This window comes from Orbicella franksi, chromosome 13 (genome assembly GCF_964199315.1).
Source record: "Orbicella franksi chromosome 13, jaOrbFran1.1, whole genome shotgun sequence".
NCBI classification, from domain to species: Eukaryota; Metazoa; Cnidaria; class Anthozoa; order Scleractinia; family Merulinidae; genus Orbicella; species Orbicella franksi.
In genome coordinates, this window is record NC_138157.1 from 11,356,021 (window position 1) to 11,379,070 (window position 23,050).

A 23,050-nucleotide genomic window follows, 5' to 3' on the forward strand; every position below is an offset into this window, starting at 1 on the left:
GCATCTCAACTGAACAATGTAATACTGGGGGTAACTTGCAATAGAATAGCATCCATCCATGGCAAATCAAAATACCTCTGCACTTATAATTCTACGAAATTTATATACCTCTTCATTACTTAGTGAGTTTGAGGGCCGTACTGTAAGTTATGGACCAAGTTTTATCCCCATTGATTTATGGCCCAACAAAGTGCACAGGCCATAAATCGATGATGGAGAAATAAGGATCCATAACTTACAGTATAGACCAAGAAAACAAGGTTAGTAAGATATTTATTATATCTCTACTGTGTGTCTGACAGATATAATAAAGACTTTCACCTTTAAGGAACCATCCTTCCTTTTGGAAATGAGGGATGCATTATTGCACCCATAGAATAGGTGTTCTAATGTACAATCTTGTTTGACTCTCTTTGTTTTTGCACTTCCATTTAATTATGGGAAGGGATATGTCATGATTGCTGTGATGTTGACAGTCACATAAACTGTTACATTCAAGTAAGCCAAACATATCCAACAAAGCTTTTGATGGAAGAGTTGACAAGCACCCATGCAGCTGGCTTGTGGTAGAAAGTTTTAATCCAGGTTCACCTACATGTGCCTAACTTTTGTATCGATCATTTATCTGTCAACAATACAGGTGCGGATTTCTCCACCCATCAAGCCCTTCTCTGTCCAGAGTAGAAAGTTTTCTGTCAGGTACAACAACAGATGTGAATTTTTTCAATAATGTAACTAACAATGGTTTTTCAGATGCCATTTTCTTCTGGTATGAATTCTTCATGTGTGTCAAATCAAGGGATTGTTATTTTGGAATCTGATATGCACTTCACAATGAAACTTATTCGTAACCCCTCTAAACGTTTTCAAAACCTGTGTAGAAATATCTAGAGATATTAATGCATTAATAATGGATAGAAATACATAGAGATATTTCTATGCATTAGCCCATGTTGAGCAAGTACATCAGTATGATCACATTTCCCAAATGGCCTCTTGATATTATCACTGGCAAATTGTCACCAGGTTGTGAGATGGGGCAAATAGTGTACAAATGCATGAGAAAGTTAGCATTGTTGAAAGATACTTTTGATAGGTTGTCTTTCATCCATGAACGTTTCATCTCCACTACAGACAGGGAAGCTCTTTCAGTGTCAAATGAGCACTGTACAAGTCAGAGTACAAACAAATATTATTGTGCACTCTCACATCATGCGATGCCAAACTACCTTCACTTCATTAGCTAGCAAAACTACATATTAAATTATTGTGCCATACTAATTTTAATAAGTCCAAGTAACCTGACTGCATGCTATACACAAGTTGATCTAGGACTGATAATAATTCTGTTCCTCTCCTCCATTTAGGCCCAATAGGTATGTTCGATTTCCGGTGAATTTCTCACCCACCGAGGCAGGAAAATCTTTTGAGGCATCGTTGGTAATTACTGCTGATCCTGACATCATTCTCACTGTACAGCTTCAAGGGTCAAGTGCTGAGTGATTTGACCTCTACAGGGATGGCTAATAATTTATTATTACATAATTTAAAAATGAAATGGTATATTAAATTATTAACAGAGATATTGATAACTACAGGAGAACATAAAGAATTATAAACAAGAATACAATCAGTCATGAAGGTTGAGATATTTCATCAAAAACAACAGCTGCGTTTAGCAAGTGGAATGATGTATATTTTTCAAAGCATTGCAACACAAAGCGTAACTCGTTCTTGGTAAATGTTTCAACAGTAGAGAGCATTAATTTTTTCTATTTGAATCAGATTTCTAGTTGGGATGTTCTGTAGAGTGAACGAAAACAATTGATGCAAATAAAAGTAATCAAGGTCGAATTCACCAGCATTCCTTGTCTTTGTGTACAGAGTAAAGCAGCTGGGTGATGAGAAAATAAACTGCTACTAGGAATTATTGTCATAATATACCATGAAATTCTCGGAACTAGCTAGAAAAGAATTTCTGCAAACTGTATGGAGAATCAACAGATGAATTGATATCTTGTTTGGGAGACTGAATGGTCAAGGTACATTAATATTGTACAGGTATGAGAAAAAGACTGAGATATTTCTCCACGCAGTATTCATTCTGGACATAGCTATGCAATTTGGACCATTCATCATTTAAACAGAACATTTCACTCTGTTGACAATGATAAAAATTGTTTCCAGTTGAAAGCTTAAGCCTGGCTTCACATTAATTTTTTTTCTAGGAGGGAAATTATTTAGATTATGCATACTGATGTGAGCAGTGTAATACTAGAGTTACCAGTATAAACAAATGAAAGTTGGTATTCCTATTTGGAAGGAAAGACATGATGGTATTCAAACAATGCTTTGTATAAACCAAGCAGGAGTTAAATTAAGACGATATAGAGAGCATGTATTAAATTGTTATTTATTTATTTATTTTACCATGTGCGATATGTAACCTTTGTAGTGTGAATAAAGCACAATGGAGTGATAGGATTTCAAATTCAGAACTGACTATTCCGTCACATCAGTACTGGGGGAGGGGGGTACAGGGGTACTCTACGAAGTTTTATACAGGGAGGCTCTGCCCCTAGGCCCAAACCTTTATCCTTTTACTCTTTTGGCAGAAAAGGTATACCTTCCATAGGAAATGGTACCTCTTTTTTCACATACCTACGGTACACTTTTACCAACCCTGAACACGTCCTGCATAAACACCAGGTTTTGAATATATGAACTGCTGTATTTCTGTGTTTTTGTCCCTAGTGAAAACCAGGCCTTAAAACTATTGTTTTGTTATCCCATACTAACAATGACTCCACAGAAATACAACTTAAATGTAATGACACAGAAATGGAATAAAAAGCGTTTATTTACAAATCTTACACTTCAAGTTATATTACAATAAAGTGCAGCTTAAAAAGCAAAATGCAAGCATCTTAGTTTACTATACCCATTAAAATGAAAATAACAACACGCACCACCAGGAAAAAAATAATCCCACCTTGCCTATTGGGGCTAGATTAAATTCAGTTGCAGACAATAATTATTAGAATTTACTGTTCACACCTAAATTGAGTGGAAACAGACACCAGTACTGTAACAAGTGAGTTTGAGGAGAATGTCTGTTACTACTATTGATCGGTGTTTCATAAAGCGCAACAGCAATAAGGTACAGTAAGTCATGTCTGATAGAATTTTTTTAGAAAATGTAAATTTGTTTGTGACAGTCTTGGGACTAAAAGCTTTGAAGATCACCCAGAACTTTCAAACTTTGCCCATAATTATCCTCCACATAAACTAATCATATTGAATCAAACACAATATTCAATAAATAACACATCTGTAAAAAATTACAAACAGTTCACTAACTGTAGATCTTCTTGTACTTAATGTTTCACACTTTCTTTGAAGGCCAAAAGCCTCTCAGTTATAAAATAAATTTCAAAAATAAACTTACAAGGAATGACATATTTGAAAAATTATTCATGCACATGTTATTTTACAGTCGCAGAATGGCTGAAACACCCGTCTTAAATTTTTGTTTTTGATAGTGTTTTTTTTGTTAAGCCAGAGTGGCTGAAAAATTGAACTAAACTACTGATGCCCTCTCCCTGACATCGGTTGAAAATTTTACTGTAGCAATCTTGTTTGACAAATGGAAATATCCTAAAAAAAAAAGGTATGGAAAGCAATTGTATGACACAAAAACTGTGAATTTCATATTAAAACCATTCCAGACTATCCAGTGGAAGTCACAGTCAATTGAACATTTGAAATTTGAAACCAGCAATCTTTGCAGTAGCAGTGGTAATCTTCATAAGCAATTTGTGTCATTCTCCCATTGCCTTCTTGCAGTCTCGTTCATTTCAGCAGTTATCTAACAACATGCGGTTGTTGAATGAGAAGCAGAATCATATCAAACCTAGTCAATGGTCAGACCACCTGGCCTCTTTGAAACCTAATTCACCTCTGCAAACCAATAATACTAAGCCGAATCGGAGTTTCAAGAATTAGTGCAGTGTGCACGCGTTTTTTTCCCTAGTCTATGATCTATTATCTTCTTTTGTTTTCTTTTTAAAACAACAAAAGACGAGAATAAATTAGGGATAAAAACGCATGCACACTTCACTTATTCTTGGAACTCCGATTTTGCTCAACTGTTCTCCTGTTAGTAGCCAAACTAATCTACTGCTTCAGGGGGCCACTTCATCTGTCCAAGGAATGATGACTTGAGTTTTGTATATCTGCCATATCTTTCCAAATTGCAGTGTCGTTGACTGGATCTCCAGCCAACCTCCTCAGAGGTCTTGGTTGGAAATTTTGCATTTGACTTGCCCACTGATAGCTGTGATGCCACGCTGGAATCTATAGGAGGAAGTTTCAGGGCTTCACGCCGTTGCTTTACCCTTACTGCTGCTGCACCATTTTCAACACTTTCATCCTCATTTGCCAACTAAAGAAAACAGAAAAACTTTTACATTCAAGTAACCTAGTCACTAACGATAAAAATCTGAAGATGTGACTTTTCTTGCTAAAGTAAGGAAAAGGCCAAAACTTGTGCTCTTTGGACATGAATATACACAAGGTTCCAGGGATGGGTTTAGGGGAGAACCCTCCCCCCCCTCCCCCACCACCTCCTGCCTCCACCCTCTTTTTCGACAGAATGGGGCAGCACCCTGGCTCTTGGATTCATCCCTGGAACCACATATGACTAAGCTGCAGAATAATTATGAGACCAGCCTTAAAATTAAACGCAGCAATTTGTTTAAATATGCAGATCACAGTACATTCATTCAACTTGATAATTTGTTTCGACAGAATGGGGTTTATATTTAGGCTTACATTTTATAATTGGCTTTGAATAAATCAAGGTTATTTTACAGCTTTTAGTTCTAATTTTCAGCAGTAACAATACGAACAATTTAACAAGCAACTGTTCAACGACCTTATTCAGCCCATATACTGGCAGGCTTTCAAATTTAAGCTACGACACATTAGACGTTTACAACCCCTTGCGCACCATACACGCACGCAAGCAATAAATTTCTTCACTTGGTATAAATCACGATCGAATACGCGACCAAACGACAGACAGTTCCAAACGAAGAACGAACGCTTCTAGAACGTTTTGGGCATCGTGTAACATAGTAAGCTTAATTCCTGTAATCCTTCAAGGCAGAGGTAAATGTTCTTTGTTTAGCAGGAATAAACAAAACCTACAATCTTGTATTGTCCGATAAGAAACCCCCAATTCTCAGGCCATCGCTTCGCAGCACTGTGTTCATGGCCGACGTGGTCTTTCCTGATGAGAAACGATCAAATTAACGTCAATAACAAATTCAAAACATTAAAGTATAGTGCATCTCAAACATACTTGAATGTATCAACTTGGTTCACGTTCTCCATACAATCAATAGATGTCACAAATAGATCGAAGTTCGACTTTAGAACTGAGCTTAATTAACAAATTTACTTGAACAATCGGAAAATTCTCTTACCAGATTTGGTCCTGATGGACAAAATTGAATCCCGACTTAGCTTTTCCAAACACCATGTAGAAATCGTTCCCCTGTAAATGTTACAAAACTAACAGCAGAGCACTCAAAAAGTTTGCTGAAGGTGCAAGCAAGACTCGGGTTTGCGGCGCTTTGTTGTCCATGGCAACCGAGATTCCACGTGATCAGAAAAGATTGATTCCACTTCCTCGACCAAGCGTGACTCAATTGACTGTTTCTCAGCAAAAAATAAAATGAAGTAAAATGGAAATCACATGCATTAAATCATAGCATTAACGAGCATCAAATTTTTGTTTCATTATTAATTAGGCAGCTTGAAGAAATTTTCGGCTCTCCTGAAATCTGGAGCTCCATATTCTACCACGATCACTAAACCAGCTAGTCTCCTTCGCAGCCGTTATTAGGGTCGTCACGCAACGCTCCTCCCCACTGACGTGACGACCCTAATAACGGCTGCGAAGGAGACTATAAACCAGCCGAAAAAACCGCGAGTGCAGCGCGAGGGTTGGGGAATGAGGAGGAGAAAAAATATAGACCGAAGGCGGATTTTCTCGCAGTGCGGTCCCGAGCAAGCTTAGTTGTAATAAGAGATTGACCACTTGACTGAAAGAATTTAGACAAAATGTCACGACCATGGACTGGGAAGGAACCTTAAACTTCGCACAGATTGCGCGCAATTTAGATCGAGTGTTTAATTACATCTGAAGTTTTCAAAAAGAGAAGGGAAAGAAATACTCTTTCACCTGTAAGTCGTGAGTTAATTCTTTAGAAAAGTACGTCGATGGAACCAGAAAACCTTCAAGAGCAGTTGCATACCTGGAAAATATTGGACCGGCAATGGAGCAGTTAGATCGGCTAATTTTAGGCGCACCAGCAAACAAGTGAAAATTACTGGTGTAAGAAAAATAACAATAATAAAAAACTGGATTGTAAAACAACACACAACTTGAACATTTCATGTTTATTTCTTTTCCTTTTAGCATTACCCTGAACATTCGTTTGTGTTTTAACTCCCTTGCAAAGACAACTACGTTTCGTAGGTTCCAAAAGCGTCAGTGAGTGACGCACGAAATTTGGGAGCCACGAATCGAAACGGAACTATTTTGCGGTCAGTGTAAAACGCAGACTGGGGACTGCAAACCGAGGGTAAAGTGCAGACCGCAGACTATAGACTCGTTAAGTGTACTTCGTGTTGTCTCCAATATCAAGTGCCAACCATAAACACTGACCTGGGAGTTATTCAGGTTAATCCGAGCGAAAGTCTGCGCTACATTTAGCCTGAATATCACTCGGGTTAGCCCTCAATGATGGAAATGGCAACTCGATTCAGACAACAAGTCTGCAGTCTGCATTTCACTCTCCGTCTGCATTTTACTCTCCGTCCGCACTTTACCTCCGGTCCGCAGTCTGCAGTCTGCAGCCTGCGCTTGACACTGGCCGTTTTCACACTAGAGACAGATAATCCGTCTAGACGGATTATCCGCCTATTTATATCCGTCCGATTATCCGTCTATATAGACGGATAATCGGACGGATAAAAATAGACGGATTATTCGTCTAAAATGAGCACCGTTCCGTTTTCACACTAAGACCAATTATCCGTAATGGACGGATAACCCGTCGTAGACGGATTATCCGTCTCCAGTGTGAAAACGGCCACTGATCGAACTATTTTACATTCTAATTCTAACGGTGGTCATTTAAGATTTTAGCTTCCTAGGTAGCATCACCAAAAAAATGTACGCCTAAAAGTTGCCGCAAATCCTTCATAATGTTAATCTACCTAGATAACATTACATTTTCATATGCTACTATTTATTTACGATGAATTTTTATATCCTAGTTAGCTAGACTAAATTATCTACAATGAAACAAAATATATGAAACGAACCCCAGTTATGCTGAATAATCCTTGACACCATATCAAATAATAATACGATGTTCACAAGTCACGTGGACTGCACGCGCGTCTTGACTAGTCGAAATTTTTGTAAACCAATTCTAAATGAGGAGAAAAAAAACAAGCAAATCCCTCCCAAGTTAATTTTAGAGATGGTACCCAGTTCCTCCGCTTATAACGTTACGACGCGCGTCGCGTGCATGTTTTCGTGGAGGATGAAAAGCCTGAAAATGTTTCTAAAGCTGCTTACACTGCGTATCTACGTGAGGAAAATCCGCGCCGTAGGATTGGGTATTTGTGGAAAATCCTGAGATTTCCGAAAATTCCGAAACCTTTAATGATCTTGCGTAGTTCCTGTACGGCTTTCTCCCAGCCCTTCACGGTCAATTGATTTCGGTGACGTATCCGAGACCAACGGCCTACACTTTTCGCCACGGACCACGTGACCCGAAAACGACTGACCGAGGCGAAATATTGAGGCCCAGGACCTAAAGGAAGGAATAATGTAAAAGAAACTTAAGAGGGACTACTCTTCATCTTCTCTCCGTCATTTTGGGAACAATCTTGACAATTATTCATATCATCATGTAGTAACGATATTTGTCATAGCTGCTTTCCCGCCAAGTCTGGGAGTAAATCTTTGGTTTAGTCACTATTCCCTTTCTTCTGTACTAGAACACCCAGAAAACAAACGGAAACATTTTGGTCAGTAAAATCAATAATTCGGTAATCAATCAAACATTTCAGCATTTTTTTATGTGATATGAAAATAATTTTGTGATTTTTTTGTATACTTTTCAAAATAGACTGAATCAATTTAGTATCACTGTTGTTCTGTGATATGAAGTTAACTTTTTATAACAACCTTTTCCCATGTTGTAGCAATAATTTTTCCCAATGATCTTGTACATGTCTGCAAACACCCTTCTGTTTTCTCACGAGCGATTAATCGATTTACGATATCAGATCATCTCATTTTTCAGTGCGCACTGAAGATCATACCTAAGAGTGTCTACACTATTCTCCAACGCCCTTAGAATCTCTTGTAGCTTTACACAGCGACGAACATTTTAACACTGAAATACCGTAATGTATACTGTGATGTAATCCACATCGGCACCCAGTGTCAAACTATGTTTTTTGACTAAGTCCAACAAACCCTTTTACCAAGGACATCTATGATTAAAACCCCTCCCACCCCTACCCTATTCAGACGATTTATCCCGACAGGACAACATTGAACGTTTACACGAATGAGCATCCCAAGATGTGGTGAAATGGCCGAAACCTTATATATGCGTGATTCATGAATGAATACATAAATTTAAAAGCTATCTTCCAAACACTCACAGCACCTAACCCAGCCAAATTGATCACGGCTTCTAACAATATACAATTTTTAACTTTTTTGTTCCATTTGTCCAAGCTCACTGATTACTTCCGCCATGTTTGGTCTTTCTCCAGGATCTTGGCGCACGCAACTCATCACCAGGTCTCTGAAGACTCGATCTGTTATCAAAGAGATTTGGTCCCGACTCTGATGAGGCACTGGGAGTTCCCGGATGCACATTTCGCACAGCAGCAATCCAAAACTGTAGACGTCAATCTGAAAAGATGAGACCACTTTAAATGAACATAAAGTTTCTTCTGTAAATTAAGTTAAAAGTCAACTGTAAGAAATGTTAACCTCATTAGCATTCCGCTGAGAACTAACAGAGGAGTGAGTCTTCAAAAATTTGCACGGCTGTTGGAATTTGTTTTTTCAAGTCCTTCACGTTGGTACCTTGGTGATCTTGGCTTCGTCGTCAAGAGAAGTGTTACACGATGATCAAAATCAAGACTGTGAAATGTGTTTGTTGGCACGAAAACTGTGAACACCTTTAGCTACCGCAATAAAAAGTACAAAGATGAGGAGGAAATAACTTACCATAAGAAAAAAGAAATAAAGTTATCATTCAAGGAAGTCAACGTGTTCTAAAGGGGTATAAACATAAAATATACCACAGTATATATGGGTTATTCTCGCAGTTACTCCCTGTTCAGTGTTCTTTGAGCAGACTGCCAATGATAACTAGCGTCTTTTTGTGGCAAATATGGTTTATCGGGAAAAAAACAACAACAGAAATTCATTTGACGAACCTTTGGCGACTGCTCGGGTGAGAGGGCCTCTGGCGCAGAATATATAACAGCCCCTGGATTGATGGTCCTACACTGTCTCATAAAGTTCGCAGTACCATAGTCAGCCACTTTTGCACGCCATTGCTTGTCTCGTCGCCATAGCAACACATTGGCGCTGCTAACATCGCGATGAATTATAGGAGGTCTGTTCAGGTGGAGATAGTTCAAAGCTCTAGAGACGTCTAGTGCAATGGTGACGAGGTCGGCTTTGTCGAGAGGCTGTTTCTCAAGCAGATCTCTCAAGCTGATATCCATCAGTTCTGTGACAAACAAAGGCACGCCATCATCATTAGTAGCTCCGATAAACTGTAGCAGGCACGGATGACGGCATCTGGAGGCAATGCCCATCTCCCTCATAAACAAGCGCCTGTTGTGTGGGGAGAGAATCAGTTCATGAATCTGCTTCACAGCCACTCTACATCCGCGAAATTTCCCTTCTTTAACGACGCCCCAACCACCAGTGCCCAGACTCCTCTCTTTCGACACCTCCACTTCATCTCGGCTGATAATCCAGTCACGTGACTCTAAGTCTGGGTGAGCCTCGACTTTTTCACCGTGGATTGTTTCTTGCTGTTGTTGTCTTTGTTGTTCGAACTCTCCTTGATTAATTAATCTTTCTTGTAAAGCCTCCAACTCTCTTTGTAACGTCACCTTTGTATCCCTCTCCTCTTCTATTTGTCTCGTAGAGTCGTTTAACTGTCGCTCCATGTCTGATTTCGCAGCCCGTTCTTCTATCAAACGCCTCTCGAATTCCGCCCACTCACGATCAAACCGTTTCTGCATTTTACGAATCTTACTTCGTTCTTCCTCCAGGAGACTTTCAGCCTCAGCTCTGTGAAGTGCTTCTTCACATAATTGCTTGTGCAAAGCATTACATTTCTCTGCAAGCTTCTCTCGAATTGCTAATTCTTCGTCCAGTCGTTTTTCCAAGCTAGCAATCCTTAACTTGCTCTCTTTCATACGGTATTGGGCTTCATGCAAGAGTTTCTTCTCTTTCAGGTACAACTGTTTAAAGTCCTCTACCTCATCCTCGCTTGATTTCTCTTCCTTTAGCAGAGTATCATTTCTGCACTCTTCAAGATTCTCGCATCCATCAAGCTCGCCAGCTGTTTCTGAACCGTCCGTATTATTTTCATCCACAATCAAAGCCTCGCTCCTCTCTTGAAGAAGTTCTGCTTCCATTAACGAGTGTTCTGAACTCTCCATCCCAGAATCCTCTCCGCTTGGCTTCGTTTCGATCTCTATACAGGTGTAATCATCTTGTACGTTGTCTTCTAAAACATATGGAAAGGAAAACTGCAAACATCAGTAAATTACCTCTAGAACAATCAAATTCCGCACGGGCAAGATACCTGCTGTTTAATCTACCACTTTCTACACGTTGCAGCAAAATTAACGGTGATGGGCATCCCCATTCCCAAGGAAAAGCTCTTGGGAACGAGGCTGACACAATGCAAGACTCAAAACAAAGATACATTCAACTGGTCCCAGGCAGGGGGGAATACCAGGGAATGGAGGGTGCTCCCAGATATTAGCTATATAGGTATGTACTGCAGGATAGGGTATGGTTTTTGAAGTTCCCGTGTGTCCAGTGTGATCCTCATCCTTAGATAGGGTACCTAAATTGTACCAACTAAAATTGCAGTGCGTATAATGCCCAGCTAAACGGAAAACAAATTATATACTTGATGCTTAACTGACGATGTTACAGAAATGAAAAAAAGAACCGTTCACGCCATTTTTAGTTTTTGTTTTCCCCTTGAACAGAGTGGCATTTTTCGGGTTTGTGCTTTAAGTGGAGTATCAATTTGCGTTGGCTTCATCCTTAAAGAGCGTCCAGGTTTAAGACCCTATTAGGTACATGCCCATCCGAAATTTACCCCAGGGGAAAACCACGCAAAGGTCAGGGATGATTCGACTTTGGTTTTGCTAATGGGTGGTTAAAAAACACTTATAATAAGTGCCTTGTTTTGGCTGCCAAGCAACAAACTTTACTTTTGAAAGTGAAGAATGATCATCGCAGTTAATTTTCCAATTTAAGCAATTGGAAAGAAGAAGCCTGAAAAAATCAGGGCTTCAACGGGATTCGAACCCGTGACCTCCGCGATACCGGTGCGATGCTCTACCAACTGAGCTATGAAGCCACACATTGGGAGCGAGGTCAATTAGACCAATGTGTGGCCAATGTGTGGCTTCATCGCACCGGTATCGCGGAGGTCACGGGTTCGAATCCCGTTGAAGCCCTGATTTTTTCAGGCTTCTTCTTTCCAATTGCTTACATTGGAAAATTAACTGCGATGATCATTCTTCACTTTCATCTACAACCGCAGTTCTTATATGAATTATTTCATATAAACTTCACATCAAACTTTACTGTTAGTACAAAGCAGGAAAGAATGCCAGTTATTAATCCCAATATGCTCATCCATCAGGATTATGTCGTTCACCAAACAATACCTGTAGTATGTCCTATTTCAAACTCAGTAATTAATATTTCCGTTAGCTAGAGCAGTTTCCATATGAGTGTTGAAAAGTAAATGGTTTTGTACTTACTATGCTACACGATTGGCTTAAAAAACTCGCGCCAATTTTTCATCCAATCAGAAGTAAAACCAAAACCAATCATGACTCGTTCTTACGCGTTTTCTCGCGCTTCGCGTCAGCTACTTGCAATTACTTCGAGTTTTGATTGCTTTATTGTATTGTCTGTGTCCTTTGTGATTGGCTGGAGTGATTAGTTTGGATTAAAATTTACGACAGTAATTTTGTAATTATCATGCAATAGAAAGAAAAAAAGCCCACAAATACTGACAAGAGAGAAATATCAAATAAAAAGGACAAATAATGACTAAAAGATTCAAAATATCACCAGAATAGCAATTTTGATTTCTGGACAGCTTGTCACAAAATTTACACTTGATGAACTGTAATCCAGTTCCATCATTGTAACCCTGCACTCCTATCCCAAATTTATATATTCTAGTTGCTATGTAGAGTCTTTTTATCCAGTTTATTTGCATATTTAGTAGCGTTTGGCAATATAAATGTGCCGTACCAGAAAATTTCCACACCCCTCACTCTGTTTTTCTTTGGTTCACCAACCCCCCCCCCCCCCTCCCCCCCAACAATATACTTTCCCTTGGAAATTTTGGCTTTTGAGATCTCTTCTATCCTTGGGGTGAGCATGGATATTTTCTGGAATCAAACCCTGTGGAAACTAAGAGAACTCACAATAATCAGGATGGACACTGTCCCTTTCAACCAAAATACCTCCCAGTAACAGACATTAAATCTACATCCAAATCAACGTGTAATCAAATGTATTTTTATAACCTTTCACATTGTCATCCGGTTCTTCTACAGGAACTGTAAGTTTATCCAGCGACACAAATAATCCGGCTCCTGGAGAACACCTAAAATATCTTTGACACCTGAATACTCCATCTGTCGTACCTCTGTTCCGAAAGCGAGGATCCTAATGAACAGAATTCAAAAGGGCATGTTGGTATCTTATGACTCTTCTTTGATATCATTATATAACCATGGCAACCTTAAAGTAACCACATCAGTAAATGCTAATTTGTTTGGGTTTTTTTACTAATGAAGGAGTGGGGCTAAGACTATGTATGTACACTCAAGTTTTGCTCAAGTTTGGCCACAGCATATGCATGTGGCCTTCATTGCCCAAGTCTTTTTTACTTCCACTGTTTTGTGCACACTGTTTTCTGAGCAAAACAAGGCCAAAACATGAGTCTGTGCCAAATGAAAGAAAGCTGTTAGGGTAGTGAGATCAGGTTAGGGCCCTGAATTTGTAATCCAGAGGTCTCAGGTTCAAATCCTCCTCCCTGTCACTGGATGGATTTGTTTTCGATGGTCTCAAATTCAACTCCTCCGTGTTTGTAAATAGCCAACTGGTCAGCCTCGATGCTCCCACATTTTGTGATTTTTTACATGTTTCTGTTCAAATATTTACAAAATTACTTTGTTTGCTTATTCAGGGCTCGAAATTAAAAAAATCCCTAAGTCGTCAATTGGCGACTAAGTGGTAAAAAATAGTCACCAAATACAAATTTTTAGTTGCCAGATTGTAAAATTAAATAGAAGAGACACAATCCATAGGCATACATGACATACTCAAAGCTCAAAGGTTTGTAATGCATTATAGGGCAATTTCGACCAGGGGCAGCCATTTCAAAGTGTCCTGATGTGAGAGAATCATTTACTTTAGTGTGCCTTAAAATAATCAAACATGGCAATCCAGTTGGCGATTGAAGAATCATGGGTTTGATTTATTATTATGTATTCGAATAAGTCATATCTTTCATCCACAAGCAGCCATTTTAAAGTTTCCCGATGTGAGAGAATCATTTACTTTAGTGTGCCTTAAAATAATCAAACATGGTGATCCAGTTGGCGATTGAAGAATCATGGGTTTGATTTATTATTATGTATTCGAATGAGTCATATCTTTCATCCACAAGCAATGTCATTAGGTATCGCTTGGTCACTTAATGGCAAGGCCAAGTTTTGAGATTTTCCCATAAAGATCTCACTCTCAGTTTATAAGTACATGTTGTTATAATCAATTAACATAAGCCCCAATCATACGCTTGTAAAATAGTCTACAGACCACTTGTGATGTGACGACTTGAGATTAAGCACTTCAGCTCATATAACAACCTTGGTGGTGAAACCACTGGCCATGAACAGTTCAAATGCATCTACCGGTAAATTCAAATGACCCCTGACTGTCTCTCTGAGCCTCTACTGTAATGCCGCTCATAATCAAAACTCTTGGTGAATTGTGATATATACCAAGAAAATCATCCATTCAGTTTGCAACCTAAATTATTGCAACCTAAAACCATTTGTAAGGAAGCTCGCAAGCTGAAGTCTCCCCCTACCCCCCTCCTCCCCTGCCAACTTTCTCAGGATAAAATCCACCACCAGAATTGGCTGCTGGAATGTTAGAACAACTGCAAAAGAGCTGCTATCAGTTCATTTGTAGTGGAGTGGGGCCCAAAAGACAGGCCCTACAGAAGGAAAACTGTGAATGCCAAAATTTTTTGTACAGCCTGTAAATGACCAATGATCAAGGAGAACCGAAACTTGTCTACTCCGATAGATAAATAGAGATTGAAATAAATTTGGAAGTGTGAAGCATCAAAAACTTGTTTTATCTCATTTCCACACTAGCTCAGGAACATAATAGGCACCTTAAGATATCAGCACGGGACGAGCTAGGACAGCTACCGGAAGTAAATTGACTCAACCGGACATGCGCACGAGAACTCTCGCCTAGTCTCTCTGCCGTCCTCATCTCGTCGAGGACGCCATTTCGCCCGACTAGCCGTCGTATCGAAGACGTGAGTATTTTGCACTTGTTTTGCCCCGATAACTGTTCCAATCGACTTTATTTTCAGTTATATTGATAGAAATGTTTATAGCGTTCAGTTTTCGTGATTGTAGTGTAGAATACTACGCTGAGATACGAAAATGTGAGTAAAAATATTCCTCGTCTGTTCGTTTGTGTTTCTGCAGCCACTGTGCAGACGCTATCACGAGTGTGCAAGCTCAATACAAACTCTATGCATTGATAATACAACTGTGTAAGTACAGTTGATAAATTGTTGTAAGAATGAATGCCATGGAGCATCTATCGAGCAAATAAAATACACATTTTCAAACTGATGTTTAGTTGTTGTTTTTATACTACCCAGAATTTGATGCAATGTTTGTTTGATTTTTATAATGCTTGTTACAATTACAGATGGAAATTGAAATGTTCAACAAAAGTCAGGATTCTTCAGCGACAGAATTCCCAAACGCTTTAGTGGTAAAAAGCCATCTGAAGCAGGTCGATCAGATTGTTCGTTTAATTTTTTCATACGGAAATTATGGTTTCTCTATTAAAATATTGACAGATGTTTGCTTCGCTTATAAAGAAAAAGAAATTCAGCATTGCTGTTCACTATCGTTTAAGCCTAATAGGATAAGACTTCTATCATCTCTTTTATAGTCTAATGGATGTCATTGCTTCTGTGAATAGCTTGTATGAGGTTCCAATTATTGACGTCGCTGTCCTTTGCGAAAACGCACATCTTTAAGCATTTTGTTTTTGGCAACATGACGGGACCCATGAAAGTTTCCCGCGTCCACTGCCGTTGCCGTCCTGGCCTTCCCGTCCTCGTATCTTAAGGTCCCTAATGTCACATACAGGACGCCCAGCCTCGATTATCTTCTTATATATTTTAGAATTAGTGTGAAATATTCACCTTTTTTATTGATTATTTGTATATTAAATTATGTAGTTAAAATTATAAATTAATTATTCTTGGTTGTATGAGGCTGTGTAGAAACAAATAGATTTTGTACTATTGTAAAATGTCTAAACTAAAAACAAATTCGCTCAAGGTGACAGAGCAAAAATACATAACAAACATTTTAGACAATTTCGATTATTGATGAAGGCGTTAATTTAAGAATTATACACCTACCACAATCTCAACTCCAAACATGATCCCATCATAAGGTGGCAGAGCTCCTTTATAATGAACGATAGCACCGACATTCTTCTTCAAATCCTCAATCCACACAAGCACCTGGCATCCTTCATTCTCGCTCCCACCCCAACGGAGAAGATCTTGCCTTTCATTCAACATCCTACATCTTTCACTGTACGACTGAACAGCGAGCAAAATCTGAGCGTCGTGTTCATTGATAGCTTGTAAATCTTCTTTGGGGCACTCGACTTTCAAACACTTTTGCTTTAGTCCACGTATGGCGATTTTGTCTTCGATTCCAACGGGCTGTTCATCTGCCGGTAGAGCTTCAAATAATTCACCTTTCAATGCAATCGGTGGTAGAGTCCCATACACGTAATTCGATAACATTCCCCACAACACACCAGAGGCTTGGTTCGAAGGGTCTTCCAAGTCGCGAAGAAGGATGAAATTACTTCTCTTCATGGCTCAAGCGATGAGATTTTCGCTTAGAAGAGTGAAAAGTAAATCGCCACACCCTTACTATAAATATTACTTCATAAAACCACCATCACCCAGTCGCAGAACGATGACGAGGCGGGATTTCTGCAGATTTCGACACGTTGACCTGTGTGGATGATGGCAATGTTAAGCGATCTTTCCAAACGACTTGTGGCTTTTGACAATGGCAATATCCCCAGGTTAGTGAAAGTTGAAGCACCACTCTACAAATTCTCTACTGCAGACCAATGTCGAGCAATTATTCGCGAGGACAAGCTGAGACCCACCTTCGACACTCCTTCCGCCATAGTGAATTTGTTAACCGTGGGAGGTCTGGGAAAGAATCTTGATTCAAGATGGCGCTAAATGGCGCTCTTGTGTAAACAAGAACATTGGCATCTCTGATCAGTTTTTTAGGTAAATATGAAAGGTTTGTTGCCTTGCTTATAATGGTTGTACGTTTGATAATTTATTTCTTTCTAAGGCAAAAAAAAAATTGTCTCTCCAAGTTATCAGTTTATTAAGCTTTTTGCCAGGAGGATTTCCTTTCTCGATTCTTTAGCTGTGGTAGAACATAAGCTGTAAGCTTGTATGTAAGCCTCACTTTCCCTAAATTGTCAATTTGTAGGTTTCGCCAATAAGTTTACACATTTCTCTTAATAAGGCTTTAATGTCGTTCATGGTTAGTTATTTTCTAACTCTTTTCCACAATGTAAGCACATTTTGTAAGCTTATAACAAGGTTCTCTAGTTAAGCTAATAAGCTTACATTTATTATGAAAATGTATTTGGTATATTTTGTTGTTAATAGTGTATCTTTCGATTGCTGTTTACAACTTGTTTAGTAGGGAGACTTACTGAGAGGTTAACATCACGCAAACAATGCCGAGAGGCTGGCGAGAGAGCCACAGGCCAGATACAACTGATTCTCAAAGGGGGAGACCAAGGCTACCTTTGTGGAAGAGAAAGTCCTGCGACAATGAATCAAGTCCACCTGCTAATTGTTCTCTTAGTAACTACTTTGAGGAAAAAAGAGTCAGCAATACCACAGACAGTGTGGACTTAGCAAAAGCTTCAATATTATTGGATGAGAATCTGTATGGTCCATCAAACACAACAGGAACTGTAGTTAGCAGTGCAAGTACTTATACATCAGTTATCTTACAGCCAGAAACAATGTCTTCACCTCACCACCCTGATGGTGTCTTGGGTCACTCCTTGCTCGTATCAGACAGCTCTTTGAACACATCCAGTATAGTAACAAGCCCTAGCAGTACCAAGCCATTGTCTCTGCTGCCATTCTTAGCAGGGCTGCCTAGTACCGGTAGTGGTGGTATGGTTGGATCTGTAGTTCTGACACCATCTCCATCACAGTGGATGCAATTTTTTAACACTCAGGATGCTGAAACGGAGGAGCAAGATATAAGCTCAGGTTTGAAATAGATTTAATTGATAAGTGTCAAAAGGCATAACAATAAAATGGGCAACAGTCAAATACATATCAAGGATAATGCAGGGAAGGGTCACCCTTCTGTGATATATGAGGTAAGTGTAAACAAAATGGTTGTGAATTATAATGTTCATGTTTTCTTTTTTATTTGCTGCTCAGGTGAGACCTGAAAATCCAAGTTCTCTTAATGAGATGCAATTTTTTGACCAGAAAGGAAACTGAAAACTGTCCTTGTGTTCCAGACCCTCAAACCATATGAGTCGTGGTTTTTATTTTAAGACTGTATCAGTCAGGGCTTGACACTAACACTTACCTGCTTTCCACTGGAAAGTAAATTTACTTCTTGGAAAGTAGAATATCGAAAATGAACCAAAATACTTAACCGATCTGGGAAGTAAATTTTGGGCTATGCTGCAGCTGGAAAGTAACTTTTACGCTAAAGGTGTATGTGGAAAACGTGTGTATAAAAAAAATTAATCAAATGATAAAAATAACCATCTGACAATGATCTTCCGCCTTCAAAAGGCCAAGTTTACACCACTCTAGCATTTACCAGTCTGCCATATATTGAAATAGTGCAACTCCATTTTGGAAAGTAAAATTTTGAGATGGAAAGCAAAATTTGAAATCTACTTTCCAAAAATGGAAAGTGGTGTAAAAAGTTAGTGTCAAGGCTTGTCAGTTGCTCTATAATCAAGATGTGTCCGGAAAAAAAAAAAATTTCTAACTTTCAAGTGATCTCAGGGAGCCACGCTGTGGATTAATGTCACAAATTTTCATTTCATTATTTTTCTTTAACTTGGTTCACAGGTACTGATGGAATTCAACAGCAAGAAGAAAACGTTGAAAAACACAGTAACTGGGAGAAACAGCAAGGTGATTTATTAAAACAACAGGAAAATCTTGAAAAAGAACTGGAGTTAGTAAAACAAGCTAAAGAAGAAGCTGAACAAAGAGTGGTTAATTTAGAAAGAGAGTTGAGAGCTAAAGAAGAACATGTTAAGGAACTGGAAACAACTTTATCTACAGCTCAACAGGCACTCGATGAGTATCGGTGGAAAGAGCCATGTGATTGGGTCATTTCCCGTGATGAAATTCACCTGACAGATACCTGCCTGGGGGTTGGTGGATGGGGAACAGTTGTACTGGGAAGATTCAGAGGCTGTAAAGTGGCTGTGAAACAAATCCACGAGTTAATTCTCTCACCTCATAATAGACGTTTGTTTGAAAGAGAAATGAACATTGCTTCAAGATGTCGTCATCCTTGTTTATTGCAGTTCATTGGAGCAACAAATGATGAAGGAAATCCACTGTTTGTTACAGAGCTCATGGAATCAAGTTTACGAGCATTGTTAGAGCAGCGACCTCTCTCACACAGAGATATCTCTGTTATCTCCCTGGATATTGGTCAAGCACTCAATTACTTGCACAAAAGTGAGCCTCCCATTATTCATCGGGACATCAGTAGTGCTAATGTGTTGCTATGGCGACATGGTGACCAATGGAGAGGCAAAGTGTCTGACTATGGTACTGCTAATTTCATGCAACAGACCATGACAATCGCCCCTGGAGCTATGATTTACAGTTCACCCGAAGCACTCACTACAAATCAAACAGTCCAGGTGAAGTTGATATATAACTAACACTTCTTTCTTCTAGTATTGTCTGAGTATAGAGGTATCTCTAATGGTATGCACACGCAATTTTTCTCCTATGCTAGAGATGTGGCCCCAGACTGATGTAGCTTGTCCTGCGTACAACAGCCTGCTCTCCTCAGGGAAACATCAGAGACGGTTACCGACATGTGCTACCACTGATAATCCTGTTCCTTGTATAACATAAAATTATTCCAGCATTAAAATAATTTATTAAATGTATTTGTAGCCGATAGAAAATGCACTCTGGTGGGCTCATTCTATGGCATTATTCTCTCAGAATGCCCACAGACTGATTAGGGACCTGCAAAAAGCCACGTATTAATAATAAAACAACTTATTAACCTCAAATATTCTGTCTTTACAGGAAAATCTCAAACCTCTACCTCACCATATTGACCTCGCTACCGCTTGGTCAATACGGCAAGGTCTTGGTTTGAGATTTTCATATCGCCTCACTCTCTGTTAATAAGTAGTTATTCATTGTTACAGCAAAGGTAAAGTTATTAAGTCTGCATACGAGCCGAGTGGCCCATCAGACCAGCCTTTAACTCTGATTTCTGCAGCCAGCATTAAATTCACTGGTACGCATTTGTACACCTGGGTGCAGAGAGGCACTGTGAGTGTGAAGTGTCTTGCCCAAGAACACAACACAATGTTTGCAGCCAGGGCTCGCATCCCAGCTGCTCGTTCTGGAGTTGAGCACGCTATCCAGGGGGCCGCCGCACCTCCCACACAGCAAAGACAGTAGAAATAAAAAATTGCTGTCTCCTGGTGATCTTTACTTTTGGATGAACAAAATGAGATCATTAATGAACTGTTAGCAGAAACCAGGGGCTCCTTTACAAGCTGACATCCAATCTTGGTCTCATAAACTGCGTATAAATGACCATTAGTACAATAAATTGTAATATCTTCACTATAGTATTATTACTAGCCCTCCTCCCCCCTCAGAATAGAGAGACAATTTGAAACTCGAGTATCTTGGCAAGTGGCTTACTCAATCTAGAGTAATAAGGTGACATTCATATGAGAGTGATTGATTGACTATTGGTAACATTTTCTGTTGCTGTCAACAGATCGATGTGTACAGTTTTGGTGTTCTCCTCTGTGAAATGTGCATCCGGGAATTGCCTGATCCCAAACAGCGTGAGGAGCAAGTAGCCCTGGTGACGAATCACGTGTTTCGAGGCCTCATACGACGCTGTATTCAGGAGGACCCTGAGGCGAGACCAAATATGGAAGAGATCGTTGATGATTTGGATTCATCGTGACTCTACCTCATTTTGTCAGACACCGTGTCACAAAGACAAAGTGTTTTCATAAGGAACGGCGAAAGAACTTAAGAAAGCCTGTCCATCGAGAGGTTTGACAAAATTGACAAGAAATGAACCATGTACGAAAAATACGAGATCATCGGCGTAATTTTATGGAGATTTTTAAATAATCTAATTAATTATTAAGTATCTATATGGCACAGACTTAAGTTCAGAAAGATTAAAAGCCTTCAAGTGCTATAAGATTGCGCGCTAAAAGCCGAATATCTACAGCTCAATAAAAACAGGACTCGACTCGATAGTTCTTTAAACGCTGACGTAAAACATGATGTTAGTATAGAGAATTTACATTTTGACAATCGCTACAAGTGATTAATTTTCCTCTTTTTTGCCTGTCAGTGGTTTCTAAAAGAGATTAAAAAAAGCATTTTCTTCTTGTTGCTATCAAATCATAGGAAAACTCTTGAAGGTTGGGAGAACTCGAAGAAGCTATGGAAACACTACTCGCTCAAACTCACCCTTGGCTTGTGTTCCCACTGGAGTTCTCGTTCTTTCAAACTTCCCCTTATTTTTCTCTAGCTCAATAGAAACAAAGAAGATGTTTTCAATTTCTTGAAAAAAGACAGCTTTTATGTAAAGGACTTTAAATGCAGTATTGCGTTGCTTTCAACAGTATATAAAGAACAGGGTAGGAAGAAGTGAGAAAGAGAAAATCGTAGGTTTTCAACATATAAATAAATTTACCACTAGCCTGCGAGTAGTCTCTCATCCGTTGCGGCAAGAGCAAAGTCGATAAGCAAAGTCGCGCAAGACTAGCTCTCTTCGCTCGCCGACAGCTTTGCTCGTACCGTCAACGAATAGAAACCTGAATAACGGAATTCTATTGCATTGTGATAAACCATAAACTGGATAAAGTGTTTGTCTCCTACTAGAAAAGTTAGGAGCAACGGAGTCTTGTTTCCAGATTTCTGGTGTGCAAAGAGATTTGGGAACGACTGACAAGTTCGTGGAAAATTGACAGAGCCCACGCGTAACGTTTGTTCTTAATGTTGCTGGGCTACGTTTGTATCATGACGTCGTGCTGTCTTGACAATTTTACGAGTATTCGTGAATGCTGGGGATATTTTTGGATTGGATTATGTGAATCGCAGAAGATACTGGTTACGACATTGCAGGGATCTGTCGCCTCGTGGATCCACGGCTACTTTGACAATGTTATGACGAAGTTCATGATCAATAACATGATAGACGCATGAAAAACTGACGCCATTTGTTAAATAAAATGGGATGGTGAAAACTGCAGTCCTCGCGTATTCTGTATTGAATTGTATTTCAAACTATGAACTGAGTTACATATAAGGTTACTTTTTCGATTGGATATGATATATGAAGGGGTAAGGGTTTGAGGCCTCCGCGTAGAAAACTTCATTGTTATACCTCCCCACCGAGGCTCATACGTTTTCCGATTGGAGGAGAACGTGTCACGTGTCGTGGGTCAAGCACGCTGAATAAAGAGCTGTTTCCAGCTGATTACTCCCTAGGGCAAACAAAACTCACTAACACCCTAGGGAAACAACAACTTGAACTTTCGACTCGCACGTGATCAGGTCGTGCTCCTTGAAACTCCGGCTAATTTGTGAGCCAGCCGGCGTCAAGCAAACGATTTCTTCGCATTTTTTCTATTTTTGAGTTGAGAGTTCGCCTCGGGGAACATTGAGGGTCTCGGGGAAACAAAACTCACTGTTTCCCTTGGGGCCAGTCATAAAGTGTTTATTGAATACCCCCTTCCCTCACCCCCACCCCTACTCCAACGGCCCCATGAGCGGCTGAGTTACAACGAAATAACAGAAACCTGACATTTTAATTACATCATCTCAATAGCCAAATTTACTCCCTAACCGGCCACGTTCGATGTATCAATTTTTTTTTATCAGTTTCTTATCACCGTAATTACATAAGTTCATAACTTTTAACCCAATTTCCAAATAACGAAGTTACAAACATTGCAAATATTCGATACGATATATCAATATTCCAATATGGCTTCGAGGCTTTCAGGGCAAAATTGCTATTTTAAAAGTTTCTTTTGCCCTTGAATCTT

At 39.4% G+C, this 23,050-nt stretch overlaps 4 protein-coding genes across 7 annotated transcripts in view; 2 read left to right on the plus strand and 2 right to left on the minus strand.

The window, feature by feature from the left end:
- The window catches only part of LOC145466605 (uncharacterized), a 42,023-nt gene extending 39,544 nt beyond the window's left edge, over window positions 1-2,479 (plus strand). For all 3 annotated transcript variants that reach the window (XM_081450313.1, XM_081450315.1, XM_081450314.1), the window contains exons 51-52: window positions 641-699; window positions 1,368-2,479. In XM_081450313.1, coding sequence (XP_081306439.1) covers window positions 641-699; window positions 1,368-1,503 — 195 coding nt within the window. In that variant the 3' untranslated portion in view covers window positions 1,504-2,479. The remainder of the gene's footprint in view (window positions 1-640; window positions 700-1,367) is intronic.
- The window catches only part of LOC145466643 (uncharacterized), a 246,132-nt gene extending 229,240 nt beyond the window's left edge, over window positions 1-16,892 (minus strand). The window contains exons 1-4 of one of the 2 annotated variants that reach the window (XR_014041963.1): window positions 16,083-16,892; window positions 12,919-13,060; window positions 9,547-10,859; window positions 6,942-9,013 (exon numbers count right to left, since the gene is read on the minus strand). Coding sequence is in view for 1 of the 2 variants with exons in the window: in XM_081450357.1 (XP_081306483.1) it covers window positions 8,807-9,013; window positions 9,547-10,859; window positions 12,919-13,060; window positions 16,083-16,553 (2,133 nt within the window). In the remaining variant the exon portion in view is untranslated. Of the gene's footprint in view, window positions 1-5,981; window positions 9,014-9,546; window positions 10,860-12,918; window positions 13,061-16,082 lie in introns of those variants that run through there. The other variant, XM_081450357.1, reaches the window with a different exon arrangement.
- On the minus strand, window positions 2,843-5,873 carry LOC145466607 (ciliary microtubule inner protein 1-like). Its single transcript, XM_081450316.1, has 3 exons — window positions 5,490-5,873; window positions 5,212-5,293; window positions 2,843-4,444 (listed from the first exon to the last, which is right to left on the minus strand). Exons 1-3 carry the CDS (start codon window positions 5,543-5,545, stop codon window positions 4,172-4,174), a joined length of 411 nt encoding a protein of 136 aa, XP_081306442.1. The 5' UTR covers window positions 5,546-5,873; the 3' UTR covers window positions 2,843-4,171.
- A 21-nt stretch (window positions 16,893-16,913) lies between the features above and the next one.
- LOC145466651 (uncharacterized) lies at window positions 16,914-22,854 on the plus strand. Its single transcript, XM_081450365.1, has 4 exons — window positions 16,914-16,998; window positions 17,413-17,999; window positions 18,828-19,639; window positions 20,752-22,854. The coding sequence occupies exons 2-4, from the start codon at window positions 17,450-17,452 to the stop codon at window positions 20,944-20,946; spliced, it is 1,557 nt and encodes a 518-aa protein (XP_081306491.1). The 5' UTR covers window positions 16,914-16,998; window positions 17,413-17,449; the 3' UTR covers window positions 20,947-22,854.
- The last annotated feature ends 196 nt before the right edge of the window (window positions 22,855-23,050 follow it).